At 38.6% G+C, this 15,314-nt stretch overlaps 2 protein-coding genes across 12 annotated transcripts in view; one reads left to right on the top strand and one right to left on the bottom strand.

Moving 5' to 3' along the window:
- The window catches only part of LOC123310608 (probable phospholipid-transporting ATPase IA), a 25,271-nt gene extending 11,608 nt beyond the window's left edge, over positions 1–13,663 (bottom strand). For 3 of the 10 annotated variants that reach the window (XM_044894178.1, XM_044894180.1, XR_006537383.1), the window contains exons 1-9: positions 13,417–13,662; positions 6,356–6,467; positions 1,944–2,097; positions 1,703–1,886; positions 1,402–1,562; positions 1,152–1,349; positions 791–1,068; positions 627–736; positions 141–362 (exon numbers count right to left, since the gene is read on the bottom strand). In XM_044894178.1, the coding sequence (XP_044750113.1) occupies positions 141–362; positions 627–736; positions 791–1,068; positions 1,152–1,349; positions 1,402–1,562; positions 1,703–1,886; positions 1,944–2,097; positions 6,356–6,437 (1,389 nt within the window). In that variant the 5' untranslated portion in view covers positions 6,438–6,467; positions 13,417–13,662. The other 7 variants (XM_044894177.1, XM_044894171.1, XM_044894173.1 and 4 more) reach the window with 6 other exon arrangements.
- Positions 13,018–15,314, top strand: LOC123310611. Of its 2 annotated transcripts, none has more exons than XM_044894183.1 (3): positions 13,018–13,032; positions 14,848–15,016; positions 15,080–15,314. In XM_044894183.1, the coding sequence occupies exons 1-3, from the start codon at positions 13,024–13,026 to the stop codon at positions 15,232–15,234; spliced, it is 333 nt and encodes a 110-aa protein (XP_044750118.1). In that variant the 5' UTR covers positions 13,018–13,023; the 3' UTR covers positions 15,235–15,314. The 2 variants fall into 2 exon arrangements, with proteins under 2 accessions (XP_044750118.1, XP_044750117.1); XM_044894182.1 differs by lacking the exon at positions 13,018–13,032 and adding an exon at positions 14,273–14,583.

Here is a 15,314-nt window from a genome sequence, read left to right as displayed (position 1 = left end):
GTAGAGTTAACTTTCATTAAAATTGAGATTTTCAGAATGTGCGTTAATTATTTTGCGCAGTGTATGTCTATGTGAGGTGATTACCCAACATTAGGGAGAAACATTCGAGATATATGAAGAGTTCTCATACACAATCTTACCTTGTACAAAGTGGAATCTTCCAAAGTGTCCGCAATCAGATAAATCTCACTACCAACCGCGCATTTTTTGAATTCCATTATGTTCCTCGTTAACGTGCCAGTTTTATCGGAGAAAATGTACTTCACTTGACCCAGCTCTTCGTTCAGGTTGGACGTTCTAGCCAGGGCTGGCGTATCCGATTCCGGATCGTACATTTCTAGATCTTGGTTGATGAAAATCGCCTAAAAATTCACAGAATCAAACTGGTTGAAAACGGGCGCTTAAAAGTTCCCGATATCTGGAAAAAAGAGCCTAGAACAATGATGGATGGTTGCGGTTCCTTCAGCTGTCTTCTAGTCTGAGTCTTTCCAACTTTCATGCAGAAGGAAAACTGCCTATATGACCAAGAGAAAGAGAATTATGAATGCTTAATCCGAAGCCAAACCCTTGATCATCCATCATCGTTCAACGAAAACCTCGTCGAGAATGCCAGAATCGATGTTTACCTGAATGAAACGGACCACTTCCAAAGTGACCTGAAGGGATATCGGAATCAGATTATTGAATAAAATCACAAAGGTTAGAAGATTGTAGAAGAAGAGCTGAGTTATACCACCTGCAACAGACGATATACACTTTTTGAACAGCCACGAACAATCCGTCATTATACCTTCGAGACCGAGGTACCAGTCCGTTGTTAGATGTTTCTTGGTCCAGAGTACGTTGCAGATGGCGCATAGCAGGCACATCGATAGCAGGATGCCGAACAGCAGCAGGATCTGCACGTTGGTCAGTTTGTCTATGCTGGATCGCTTCAGGGGTACCATGGTGGAGTTGCGCATCAGTTTGGTCTCGTGACCGGTGTAGATCACGATGCCGAATACCCAAGAGGTGTTTCTCAGCATGGCGCCACGTAACAGAATTTGATCTGGACCCAACGGCTCCGCCCTAGACGTGGATTTCATTTTAAATGAAGAAGGCCTATGTTGGAGGATCTTTACTCGATTCATCGATGTTATTCGACCACTTACTTCTTATTAGCCTGCCTCAAAACTCCCGTAAACTCGTACAGATGTCTGTTTGGAGGCTCGCATTCGATGGTACCGTACAGACTCCTCAGATCGGCTATCGTGGTCAGTTTATGCGTGCTCGGAAGCGCCTGCCTTATCTTGAGGTTGGTCTCTCCGTCCAGATTGGCGGTCTCGATGAAACTGATACCTTGTGGTTCGCTAGAAGGAAGACATCGATAGAAGAACGTCCTTGGATTCCGAGTCAACTCACCTCGACGACAAGAGGACCATGTCGGCGGGAAAAAACTTGTTGTTGGTCACCCTGACCAGATCGCCGACAATCACGTCTTTCCACCTCACCAGAACCCAGCTGTTGTCCCTCAGCACATCCACTTTGCTGTGATTCGTTTCGTCATCTGCACGATGTCTTTTCTAGAACAAGGCAACCCTGTTTATATGAATGAAAAACATCAAATTCGCAATGACAAGACTATATCTGTATGCTTTGATCCTGAGCCAGTATGACAGGGCTTTCTTTGATATGATTTTCCAGATACTAGGGAGTTACTTACTATATCTTCTACGATTTCTTTGAGGGCGGATACAGACAATATGAAAAGCAGAGGCACCAAAGTGGTGTATCTTCCAGTTGGCGACACGTCTGGTATCTGCTGGAGTAAGGCTATCATCAGAAAGAAGCAATTCGCCCATCTTCGAAACTGTTCGAACAAGAAGAGTGGGATGAATCTGATAATACTGAAAGAAAGAACACTCGTAAAGACCAAGGTGTTAGGCTAGAACGTATTGCGATACCTATATTTGGCTGTTGAAATCCTGTTGTTGCAAAATTTGGGTACAGGCGGCTGGACCCGATTGATGAATATCACCCTGTCCTCGCCAGGCGCCCTGATGTCACCCGTTTCCGTTTCTCGGTCCAGTGTAGATGAAACGGCGCCGTCTGGGTCATCTGGAACCAAACATTTCCTTGGTTTCACATGGCGAGAAGAATGGCAGTAATATTGAGAGGATACTCTTTCAATTCGACCACTTTTCGTCATACAGCGAGCGATATGGCCCGGATTTCTTCGGTTTTGGCTGCTCGAGTTGTAGCAGGGTGTGTGGACGATGTTTAAAGACCTCATCTTCAAAGAAACCCAGAAGAAAGAAGTCTCAGATGATGCTGACCACCCCAAAGAACATCTGTTTTCAAAACAGATGATGAAATTTGAGCTGTGTGGGTTGTAGCCGCATCCTGCTAGAACCAGATGTCACACAGATCGTGTTCTTCACCAAGCCTTACCAATTCGGGCTGTAGGAAGGTTTCAAACATCTAAACGTAACGCTGGAAAGCTACTGGGACAGTGACATTTTCCTCCTCGGAAAAGTAACTCCGCATCGAGACAAAGCAGAACAAACAGCGACATTAGGGAGTAGAGTAGAACAACAAAACATGAAGCAGGCACAAAATCTCGCCAGCCTTTGAATCATCGTTTCCTTCATAACCCTATTGATCATATCGACCAAATATTTACACTACCCGCTATTTTCCGAGCCAAAGTAAATAAATGGAAAAGGATAATTAGCCGGAGGATAAGTCAACTGAAAGACGAAATATTTGATAGTGAATCAGTGTTTGCTGTCATGTTTCTACATCACTTTGATGATAGTTATTTCGTTGGTTTGGCTTCGGTACGAGTAAGGGTGGAATTTAAATCGCATTATACCCTCCAACAAATGGGTTTACCCAGAAACCTCCTAATTCAATATTTCAAATTATACAGAGGCTCTGAATATCTGTAGAAGACGGATTTAGCTGCAGATTAGTGTATGAGAACTCCTTGAAGTTTTTCTAAGGGGAATACCTGAGGTTTTAGGAGGAAACAAAGACCAAGTTACGAGATTTTCATGAAGATCGTGACTTCTCTGGTGAGTGATTTGGCCAGCAAGCTGTTGCGATCTAAACCAGTTCAAAAATTACACCTCGTATCTAATTATTGAAAATCGTGAGGAAGAATTATAGTACTAGGTAGATGTGTGAGCTGCTCTACTCTGGTAAACGAAATGCTGGTAAAATAATGAATGTTAAACCCGGAATTCACATTGAAACGAAAACCACAAACCGATAAGAGCGTGAAGAAACTTCAACATTTCGAAATATCAGATGAGAGCATCGTATAACATAGCTCTGCATGAAGTAAAGTTGCTTGAGTTTTGTGGTAATAAACGAAATGCCAGAAAAGACTATTTTAACTCGAATCATCGCTTAAAAACGTTAAGGTATGATTTATTGGACCATTTCCATTACTGTGGATTATACCGATCAATGCTTCAGCTAACATATGGCAAATGCATTCAGGAAATATATCATTTTCACGTCAAGATACTAAATATTTACGACAGCAGAACACTATTGAGATAACGAGAGAAAAAATCGATCTTAGCTACAGTTTTCATCCCTCTCAAACTAGGACTTGTTTTGAAACAATTAAGCTTGGTGAAAAGTTCATTTACTGCAAAACAGAAACAGCTGTTTCCTCGCAGTGCATTTGTGAAGCTTCCTCCAGTATTACAAATATAATCGATTGATTATAAATTGGTTTTTCGTTTACAAAGAACGGAATATGGTCTTTCTTATGTTTGACAAAGAGGGTCTCAATGAGAATTGAAGTGATTTATCGTTCTACCCTTAAGAAACGAAGACACGTGGATGTCCTACTTTCTCTGGGTCGTCAAATGGCCTTTATGCCATTCCATATGTTTTTTTCATGATGTGACATATAAATCCCAATCCCTGAACTGAGATTTCAAAGGGGATCATGACGTCAAGATGAAGGCGTTGCTCTGTTGGGTTGCAACAGGTGTTAACATAAATTTTACATTCATTTTCCACCGAAAAACTCATCATAGACTATGAATGGTTGCTGCAAGTTTCCAGCATGCATAACGAATATTATATCGATTGGATATACAGCGATAAATCAAACCAGAGAGTAATTAAGTGTCGCAATAAGTACCGGGCATTCAAAACGCAAAACTTCGTGAAACTGAAGAATCAAATCAGCCGTTCGTTAACGCTATACCATCTACAACATACCAGAACTCTGCTGATAGCGATAAAAAACAAACAGACCCTCAAGCGAACAAGCACAAAAACAGCCACATTGGTCGGTGAGGACTTACAGCTTCTGCAGCAGAATCGCAGCCGTAAATTGGTGTACACGGACGAATAAAACGCCATCGTGGTAATTTCGGGTACGCCGGACGGTCACATATTTGTCGGCCAGATCGTCGAATGCATTTTCGCACACCACGACCGTACGTGGAAAATCTGGCACATGAAGTGCAGTGGGCGCGATTCGGCTTGATATCGATTTTCCGACGTCAGAACGTTTCCCAGGGTTACCGTCGCTCGAGGCGGTCGCGTTTGAAATTTTTGGCGCGCGTTTGCCCGACTATCAAGATGCATGAGAATGGTTCGAAATTTTTTAACTGATATATGTATATGTTTTTACTTCTTGAGGTCAAAAGAAACACTTTTTACCTTTACCATTTTTTCGGAATCGGCTCGGTTCAAAAGATACAGGCTGTTGAAAAACCATAAAAAATTACTTTAAGATCTATCTCACCAACGGTTTTATCGAATGATATGAATTTCGGAATGTGATCTTTCATTTATTTGATGAATCTTTTTCGAATACAAGATATCACCTTCGTCTTTCATTTTTCTCATTATAAGCCATTCGTACCATTAAAATACCAAAAATTCAAAGAACTCTTGAAACTAAGTTGGACGCTATCTGATGAATATTTGAACGTTTTCTAAAATAAAAGTATCTTACTTATTTGATGTTCAAAAATTAAAAAGTATGTAAAAAACCGTTTATCTGTGTTTAACGTTGTTCTGATGTTGATATGCGATAAACCGGAGCTGACGACGTTTTTCATTCTTGTCGCATTCTGGAATTTTCAGATTTTTAACTCCGTATTATCTTTTCTCTGCGATCCGACTTTAATTGTGTGTACGACAAGCCGTTCAACGATTTTAGAAATAATTTTGTGTTGCGAGTATTAGTGCTCTTAGGAAATAATTTTTAGTTTTCGTTTGTTTTCCGCGAGTGCCTGAAATAAAGGAGGTAGGTCTCCGTCTTTACTGTTCAATTTCTTTATTAGACCTACACCGGTTATTTCTTTGACACTGCTGTACTGTATCGTTTTCTGTTATATTTTATCGTACTTTACCCTGTTTCGCGAGTCTGCTTTTCCCTTCGCTATCAGTCATGGTGCGTAAGCCCTTGGGGTACTGAAGGGAAAGTCCCGTCAACCCCTCTGTTCGCGTTCCGCGTCACAAGCGTTGAATCCGAAATCTCTTCTTTTCTAGCAGTCATGGCGCGTAAGCCCTTGGGGTAAGGAATAAGAGATACCGCTCGTCGTCAGTGAAATCCCGTAGTTGCGCTCAAAATAGACCTTTTCTTCGCTATCAGTCATGGAGCGTTAGCTCTTGGGGTACATAACTTGATTTTGACTACTTCGTTATCGCTACTACCCTAGATAACAGCGAACTCTGTCTCCGACTAGCAGCTACTCTGGTAGGTTTGCTATTCTTCCTAGTGAAAAGAATAGCTGGCGCTCGAAGATAAGTTTTCTCCGAGGTAACCACGTTACAACAACTCTTCTTAAAAGATCCAAAGTTGTGTCATGACATAGATTTAGCTAGTTATTCTGAAGGTAATTTTGTTTTTCCAAGGGTGACACAGCTCATTATGAAAATGGCTATATCTTTTTTTTTCAGGGTGAAAAAGGTGTTTCTTTTGACCTCAAGAATCTACTGTTGAAATATTGGTACGACTCAAAGATTCCCAGTGGGTGTCAAAAAAAAATAAGCATCAAATCACACTAAAATCAGCTACAACCATAAAAAATCCCGTTCACGACTGGTCAATTTGCTTTTGCGTTATACAGTGACGGACTAAGCTAACTGTGGGCCCTAGAAGCAAATTTAGGGCCCAAAATCTGTAGAATGTTCGATTTCGTTGCAGTTAGCCAATCTTGTAGCTCTTGCTCTTCCACCCCCATGATGTATGCACAATCGACTAAAATTTATGAGCAGTTCAGATAACAAAGGTTTTTGTATCTCCGAACGGACAAACATGAAGAAAAAAAAATATCAATATACATAAATTAAAGAAGAAAAAGAAGTGAGAGTGAAGCACAAGTGCAAACGGTACCTTCGGCAGCGTTGGGTCCGATAGTTTCCGCCTTGGAGCTGGTTTTGGATAGCCGACCAAGTTCTATGTTGTGATCTGGCATTCGTCCTGCGGGCTTTCCTCAGCGAACACCCTGTATGCAACAATGAACATCGATTTAGTGCCGCACCAAGTGCTCGGGGTCGAATGGTGTTTTTTTTTCGGCGATCGCATGTCTTGGCTACATATAGCGGGAAAGCGGATTATTTACGAAGCGTTGAAGAAAGAGTTCGAAGAGTGAGAAGAAGAAATTGGAGTGGAAAGGTTTGCGACGAAATATTTCTGAGATTGTTCGTTTTACGAAGCACTTAGCATGATTAAGTCTTGATTGTGGCGGCATGCACCTAAGGGGTCATTCTTTCGTTTTCTCGATACAATGTACATAAATTACAACAGTAAATTACTGAAATTGGTTTTTTTTTATTGTTGAGATTTCCGAAGGAAAGAATTGATTTGAATTGATTGATTCAGGAAATATTATATGAGAACGCGATGAAATTCTATTACTAAGAGTAGCTTGCCACTATTTCAGTGCTGAAAATTTTATATTTAACTGCAAGCGCATGTGATTTGTGTATGTATCTCAAATTCCCTCTGGTAAAAAAAAACCACCAGTTGCGAGAGTCTCTAAAAAAATTTACTTGCCAGATAAACCACAAATTTTAATGCACATGCTCACATAAACATGCAGTCTTATACAGAGTGTTAGTGAATAAGTGCGACAAACTTCAGGGGTGATTCTGCATGAAAAAAAAGATTGCTGTATAATTTTTACCGCAAATGCTTCGTTTATTAATACGAGGTTCAAAATTTTCTTCAAAACTAATTACTAGCTTATACAGTATACAGGATGTTTCATTCATACACATACACAATATTCGAGTAGAGAACTGGAACAATGAATTTTATTACATCAAAAAGCTTTTCAAGTTACAACAACTCATTTTTTAGAATGACTCCACTTACTTTCAAACGAAGCATTATCATCCTTCATCGAAACGACAGAATGGTGAAAATGTACGAGATAAAATGTGGGCATACATGTTGGAGTCGGGGTTCAAATTAAATATCGAAGGCCGTCAATTTGTGACACTGCATCAAAACAACAGAATCGATTACTTTCACTCACATGAGTCTTGTAATGGTGCTTTTATGATCACTTGGAGACACTAAGTACATAGAAACTCCACGTCGATTTTGTTCTATTAAATTACGTTATCGTATAGATGGAAAACGGCAACTATTTTGGGATATTTAAGTCGTTCGTGAGTAATTGATGATAACGATGAGGTGCTTGAACGTATTTCCAGGTAAATTAAGTTATTCATTGGGATATACAGAGTGTCCCGAAAACATTTTTACCTCTATTTTCCATTCAATCAGAACCACGATTAATATTGAAAAACCAATCGCCTCAAAATATCATTTCGGACTAGGTTTCGACTACTTTTCGAATAAAAAATTCATAAGTCGCTGTTTCTCATGGGAACTGAACAATATCGGATTGATTGAGGAGGAATGAACTTCACCTTATTTCCAGATTATATCGATCAGTTTCATTTTTCATGAAAGAACACGAAGTGAATAACTAACCGCCAATCTTCGGACTTTGCTCGCTGATTTTTCGAGAAATTGTTGATAACTTTTACAGGGTGATTTCTGACGAATGACCCATCGGGAGGTAATGAAGGACCATGATATGAGGAGTGAGAAATGGCAACTCAAACATCTTTATGCCTAATAGTTTCCGAGATATTGGGAGTTTCGTTGGAACCCTTATCATTCCTAAACAGTTAAATCGATTCTGCTCATTGTCTTGGAGAATTCAAGAGCGAAAAGTCAAGAAAAAAATAGGACCGTAGCAGATCATTAATTTTTAAGTTCGGGTGCCAAAACGTCACTCTGAACATAAACAAAAAATGATCTTAGGTTCGCGAATGGAAGAAATGCTATGGAAATCAATCAAAAAACTAAATCATCCCATATTCTCGAAATTATCGAGTGATTCAATTCATATTCCAAACTATGATTATGAATAAGGAACTCAAAAATACTTTCAATGTAAAACACCCCTTTTGGGCCTTTGTTTTGATGAACAGATGTAAAGAACATAATTCTGTGTATGATTCACATTTTTCTCATTGACATATTCGGAAAAAAATAATTTCTATCGAGGAAATGAAAATTTTCAGGTGAAATGGATGACTTTGGTTCCAAATATATCATATGTATCTTAGCTTTTTACAGACTTATACTGTGGAATAAAGTGTTCAAAGTTTTGAATCTATTCCTTATATGACTTGATGAGAAATTTCTTGATATTTAAGTGTGTTTTTCATTTTTAAAGCTGCCTTTCTTTTCTTACGTCCATTTTCTTAATAATATTTAAAGTCTATTTAAGTTTAAAGCATTCTTCAGTGTCATTTTTAGTGGGGATAAAGAATTCCGATTCTTGTACCAAATTTCATCGAGTTTACTCAAGTAGATTTACTAAAAAATGTTACAACGATTATTATTATTCCTTTCTGGGAATCCAGACACCTATATCAAAGTGTAAACTATTAAAATTGTAGTGTTATAATTGTTTTTACTAATATAAGCAAGTTTTAACAAAAAACAAATTTGGGTGCCCAAGCAGATTGAATTTTATTCGTGTATGTACAATAGTCCGAACATTTTCACGTGAAGACCACAGAGTCGAAAAATCGTATCCACAACCCATTCATTCATTATATTACAAGAACAACGTCCACAACAAAAGCGTGCAAAACCTGCACATACCCTTTACACCGGAATAATTCACATTCCTACGGACCGCAGAAAGTGAAATCTGGCCAGTTTCGAAACTAAACGAGAAGAAAAACGAAAGGCGAGGGAGGTGATGGATGGATCACGAGCAGGTGTTAATTGTTTACACCGCCACCAGCAACTGACTCTGGGCCGTCACAAAACCGATGCCCGGAAGGGGTTGGGGCGCCGTCGGGACGCTAACCATGCGATCAGTGGCGGATTGAACTTTATTCGACGTTCCGAGATTGATGGCACCTTTCAAAAGACGCCCGACTTGTATAGAGTCGAGATAAGTATGTTATAATAGGTTGGGGACAGAAGAAATCCATTTTACTTCACTGGGGAAGTTCTGGAATGCAAGAAAGGCATGGTGATCGCTTGGTGCCAGGTCCGGACTGTATGGTGGACGCGTCAAAACTTCCCATCCGTGCTCTTAAATTTTCGGGGGAGTCACCAGAGACGTATGTGGTCCTGATAGAAAGCAATGCCTCTCTTAATGGCCTCTAAATTTTTTTCTAGTTAGATAAACTACTCAAGAATATCCTCTGAAAATTTCATGCACCTAAGTGTAACCGTTTGGTCTAGAGGAATTTTTAAGTGATCCCATCTTTTTCAGAATTTTTCGAAAGTCAACTTTACATGGTACAGCAAAAAGTGGTACATATTCTGAAACGGTATCCCTTCTAGTATAAAATCTCCAAATTTCATGGACCTCTGTCCACCCGTTCGGTCTTGACGAATTTTTAAATGGTCCCTTCTTTTTCGGACTTTTTGGTAAGTCAACTTTGAACACGCGTATTTCCCAGAAAAATCATGGTAGAGCAAAAAGTGGTACATATTCTGAAACGGTATCCCTTCTAGTATGAAATCTCCAAATTTCATGGACCTTTGTCCACCCGTTCGGTCTTGACGAATTTTTAAATGGTCCCTTCTTTTTCAGACTTTTTGGTAAGTCAACTTTGAACACGCGTATTTCCCAGAAAAATCAGGGTACAGTAAAAAGTGGTACATATTCTGAAACGGTATCCCTTGTAGTATAAAATCTCCAAATTTCATGGACCTTTGTCCACCCGTTCGGTCTTGACGAAATTTTAAATGGTCCCTTCTTTTTCGGACTTTTTGGTAAGTCAACTTTGAACACGCGTATTTCCCAGAAAAATCATGGTAGAGCAAAAAGTGGTACATATTCTGAAACGGTATCCCTTCTAGTATAAAATCTCCAAATTTCATGGACCTCTGTGCAACCGTTTGGTCTTGACGAATTGAAGTGACCTCATCATTTTCAGGATTTCTCGATTACGTGTTCATTCATTCTCAAATTCGACTATTTGTGACCTTAAATTTGGGCTTGTTAGAATAGCTCGCAGGTTTGAGGGCCATAGGGCTTTCAAATTTTCTTCTTCATTTAATTTTGGAGGAATTTTTCGCTGGTTTTCATAGCTCCAAACAAATTGGTAGGTTTCGATAGGAAAAATAGGTATTTTACTCGTATTTTCATCAGCGGCAACTGGGATCTCTCAGCACTGCCTCCAAGTCGAAGCCGACCCCTTCTTCCTAGATGAAGATGGCAGCGGTAACAACGTAATTTCATTGTTTCACCTGAACCAACATCCGGAAACTTTCATTTCCGCCACGCCGGATATCGATTGATCGCTCACCTTTAGGAGCTTTTTTTCGCTGGTTTATATGTTCTTTCACCGGGAAATGTCATGGGGGACACGGTTCGTTAAAATCGGAACCTGGAAAAGGTCGAGATCGACACAGGAACGGACCGAAAGGGGCACTTTGACGTTATCGTGGAGAGATCGGCGTTAATCGAGCGATAATTATCGCCAATTTTCACGGACTGTTGAACTGAAAGCGCGAAAAGCGTTGATTCTTTTAAAGAGTAGGAAAATTGGAAACCGCGATAGAAACAGGGATAATTACTCTTGTTACTATTGAATCAAAGCGAAAGATCCCCACACAGTACAGGTGGCAGGGGACAGGTAGGTACGGATGGGCTCTTTGTGTTCCTTAGGATCTGTAGTTTTCAGTGGGCAGTGATCTGAGCGCGTTTCGAGGCCTTTCGACGTTCCTGTCAACGTTTCTGTCCCCTCTGCAAACACGATCAGAACCTGTGCTCTCCAACTTGAGGAATCAAGAAGTGATAACCCTTCTACACCCTCTCCACGATCTGGGTGACATTTGCTTACAACAGGATGGGGCTAGAGCACACACAGCTCGAATTTCATCAGCCCTTTTGAGTCAGATGTTCCAGGCGTGGTATTACCTTCTTTCTTTGGGGCTACCCTGAAGATAAAGCCTTTAATATCGTCCACACATCCTGCCACAATTAAAGTAGCGAATAACAGAAGAAATGCGGGCTTCTTGTGCCGACAATTGCTGTTCTACGAGGAGTAGAATGAAAGAGAGCAATCAAGGTCCAGTTTCTTATCCTAATGACTCTAATTTAGCTTCAATTCAGGCAGAATTGTATCCATTATAGACGATGATAGTCGTTATGCTTCGACAACACGGTATAATCTGATATTGAATAACGATAAATCAAACCAACCGAACGTACTATTAGTTACGCATTGTTATTGAATACCACCCTGAAGGACGCAGAAAGTAGATAATCTTATCGCTATATTTCCAGCAAAAACACCTTATAATTTTTAGTTTCTTGATGTTTCTTCTGGAACAGAAGATGACAACTGTAGAAACATTTCGAAATATCGCATCAAAAATCGATAAAAAATGTATGAGCAAGCTTCGGGGTTGAATAATAAAAAGTTTCAAGAATAATAGAGATCTAAGCCTCCAATTATTCTAATGGAATGTAGATGAAGTAATTTTTTATAATTGCTCACCCACTGAAAGGAGAAAAACTTTGTCCATTCGATCACCAATCAAGGTAACCTACTCAATACTCGATTTTTCTTCATATTCCTGTGGGATATGTTGAATTTTCGATAACAAAGCATTTTTTCAACTACATGTTGGGTTGAATTATATGACATTCCCGGAAACATAGACTTATTAAGTTAATCTATGTCCGGAAATAGAGAAATCATCGAATTCCGAGAAGTCAGTGTGGATATTATTTTTATTCTTTCATGCATGTAGCATCAGTATGTTATTTCTAGGAATGAATGCGTCTGTAAAGTTTCAAGCTATCCATGCAGAGGTCCATAAATATAAAGAAATGGATTAAAAAATCCAAATAATGCGATTAGGACCATTTGAATATGTATTTTCCCAGTCCTTTCAAAAAATCAACTCCACCAAAGAGGGTGCAACAGCCTGTACGTGTTTCGTGAACCCATTTGTCTCTCCCTGTCAACTTTTTTCAGCAATCGCAATAATTAACGCGAAATCTAATCTACCCCGAGGCACTCCCTAAATCCTGATTCCACGGCGATATTTTTACGTTTCCGGGCAAAGAACACTCCCTTTTCTCCCCTAATAACCGCTTTGACTAGGCCAGGATTGTGGCGGATTTATCCATCACCACTGTCTCATTTGACTTACGACTGCTTCTCCTCAAATATTGAATTGCACGCAACATTCTGGAGTTTCATGGTCGTATGATTTTTTTATTTTTCCCTATTCAATTCACAACCCTCAAAACGTTTCGATAAAGGGCACCATTTTTCCATGTTATTCAATTTTTTCACCAAATTCCATCGAGTTCTTGAGGTGGATTCAAAAAATTTAGTTTAGGTAGACCCCGTACATAATGTAAATAATGGTCATAACGATATAATTATATTTTGCGCATCCACCATTATTTATTGACACGATAAGGCAAGAATCATATGATGTGGACGTATCGCAGCAAGCAATCTGATTCCAACTTCCAACAGAATCTTGAAATGATTATGGTACATGATTAAATAGATTATCGCTTCTATTTGTGCACGTATGTTTATCTATGTCAAAAGCAAGACAAAAATAGTAACTGTACCTGCACCAAATTTTTTTTTATTGCAGTATAGAATGACAAAAACACTTCACAACAAAGTCACCATCACCAACTAGTTCAGAGAGTATTATTTACAGAACAATAATTATAATTCCATCGAAGCGTTAATGAACAGTTATGCCAGTTTGCCTAAATAAGCATATCCTCATCTATGCATGTTAATAAAAAAGAATGAAGCATACATTTGAAGATAATTAGATGTTTAATTGATATACTACAGGTTGCTTATTTCTTAATCAAGGTCATTTTTCGCTAATTTTAACAGTATTCCCGTGAAACTTACCTAAAGAATCATTCAGATAAATATATCCATGTCTTTGTTTACGAAAAAAATTCAACATATCATTGAAACCTCCGAATATATTTGTACCATTGGCAAAAATAAACAAACGTAAGATAATGTGATAAACTGAACTTCAATTTGGAATAACTCAAGCACACATAATATTACTACTACTTGCTAGTTGAAAACCTGACAAGTTCTTTAAGAACAGAACAACCAAAAATTCAAAATGAAAAGTTAAGACAACGAAAACGAAAATAAAAATTTACACATAACCTAAAAATGCTTGCCAAGTGTCAACGGATCTGTCAAGAGTGTCAATTAAAGATTCTTCTTACTTCGTTTTAAATTAAATTCGCACACCTAAATATATTTAATTATCTATAATGATCAAAGATTATAGAGTTAGCGAAACTTGATTAAGTTGTGATCATAATAGACATTATCCTACGTATACAAGTAATTAGTCAACCACCTTGAGTGTTGCGAATCCTTAGTGGAAGCGCATTCACCATTTTATTTGCTTATTGAGTTGACCGTGGTTATTATATTTCATGGGGAGATTCTTTAGTTCAAAATATGAAAACATGGGATCGGAATTGCCCCCTAAATATGACCTTCTTCCCTTCATACACTGTTTTTTCACCCACGCATGATTCATCATGCAAAATACCACTAGATTCGGATTTTCAAATTTGTATCAGGAAAAAGTGATATAATTGAGAAAACCCTATATCTTCACGGACCTTCAGCTCCCTTGAGGAGGACCAAAGTATTTCTTTTCTGGTTTATCGAGGAAAACCATCAAGTTATAGAGTGAAATTAGGGTGCCTAAAATATCTATAGCAATATATGTCATGAAAACCAATCATCTACAGTCTTCGAAAGATAATCTGTGTAGTTCGGGGAAGTGAAGGATCGAATAGCTACATAAGAACGTATATTATATCAATTTACATAAGGGTTATGGTAACATTAATATATCGAATATTTTAACTCACAGTAAAAATTTCAATTCACACTTGCTTGACGAAATGGGGCATTGTTATCAAATTTCAATTCAGCAGGGGTAAAATACGGCATATAAATAGTCTGTTGTGATTCTCATAGTCATAAGCTGATTGTATCTTCAACAGTACCACAAAAAGTGATAAAATGAACCCAATGGTAAGAAACAATTCTGTGAATCCTTCTGAATGATAAGGAGTAGTTTTCTGCTTCAATTATCCATGGATGTTTTATTGTTGAATTGTGGTGTCTTAATATATTTTAAAATTTTGATTGAATAAACAGACTATCATCCTTTCTTTGAGACATTTATCTATTTCTTTTTTTTTCTGGTTGGAATTCGAGTTGTAGAACAATTTGAAAAAATAATATTACTTTATCTCAATATATGAATTGTCTTTTAACCTTTCTGCCTTATTACAGATTTTTGTAGGACTTTTGGTGGCCCTATGCGCCTCTGTAAACGCTGGAATATTAGCCGGGGGTTATTCTAGTTCCACCTTAGGGGGTTACAGCACAGGTGTGATTTCAAGTGGGCCTTTAGTTCATTCAGCTCCAGTAGCAACAAGCAGCATAACACAACAAAGAATCGGTATGTAATGAAAGTTTGGAAGGCTTAAAGAAAATGAATCTGCACAAAGTACCCTTTTTTCAGTCAACAGCGTTCCGATAGTAACAAGAGTTGTCGCTTCCCCTGGATTAACATCAGCTTCATACGTCAATGGAGGAAACCTAGGTAACATCGGCTATGGTTCTTCTAATGGTGGTTCTCTAAACGGTTATGGAGGATATGGAAGAAACGGTTATTGAATTTTCTGAAACTGTTGCGGGAATAGTTCACAAATCTCATTTTAACTTCATGTTCTGACTAAAGCTTGATTTGTATATAC

Source organism: Coccinella septempunctata, chromosome 3, assembly GCF_907165205.1.
Source record: "Coccinella septempunctata chromosome 3, icCocSept1.1, whole genome shotgun sequence".
Taxonomy (NCBI): Eukaryota; Metazoa; Arthropoda; class Insecta; order Coleoptera; family Coccinellidae; genus Coccinella; species Coccinella septempunctata.
The sequence above is the reverse complement of the archived record's forward strand: the minus strand, read 5'-3'. Positions and strand labels throughout refer to the sequence as shown.

Bases quoted from the DNA above. Each gene is read 5' to 3' on its own strand.
- LOC123310611 (XM_044894182.1), top strand. The intron at 15,017-15,079 runs GTATGTAATGAA...CCCTTTTTTCAG, and splicing joins CATAACACAACAAAGAATCG to TCAACAGCGTTCCGATAGTA.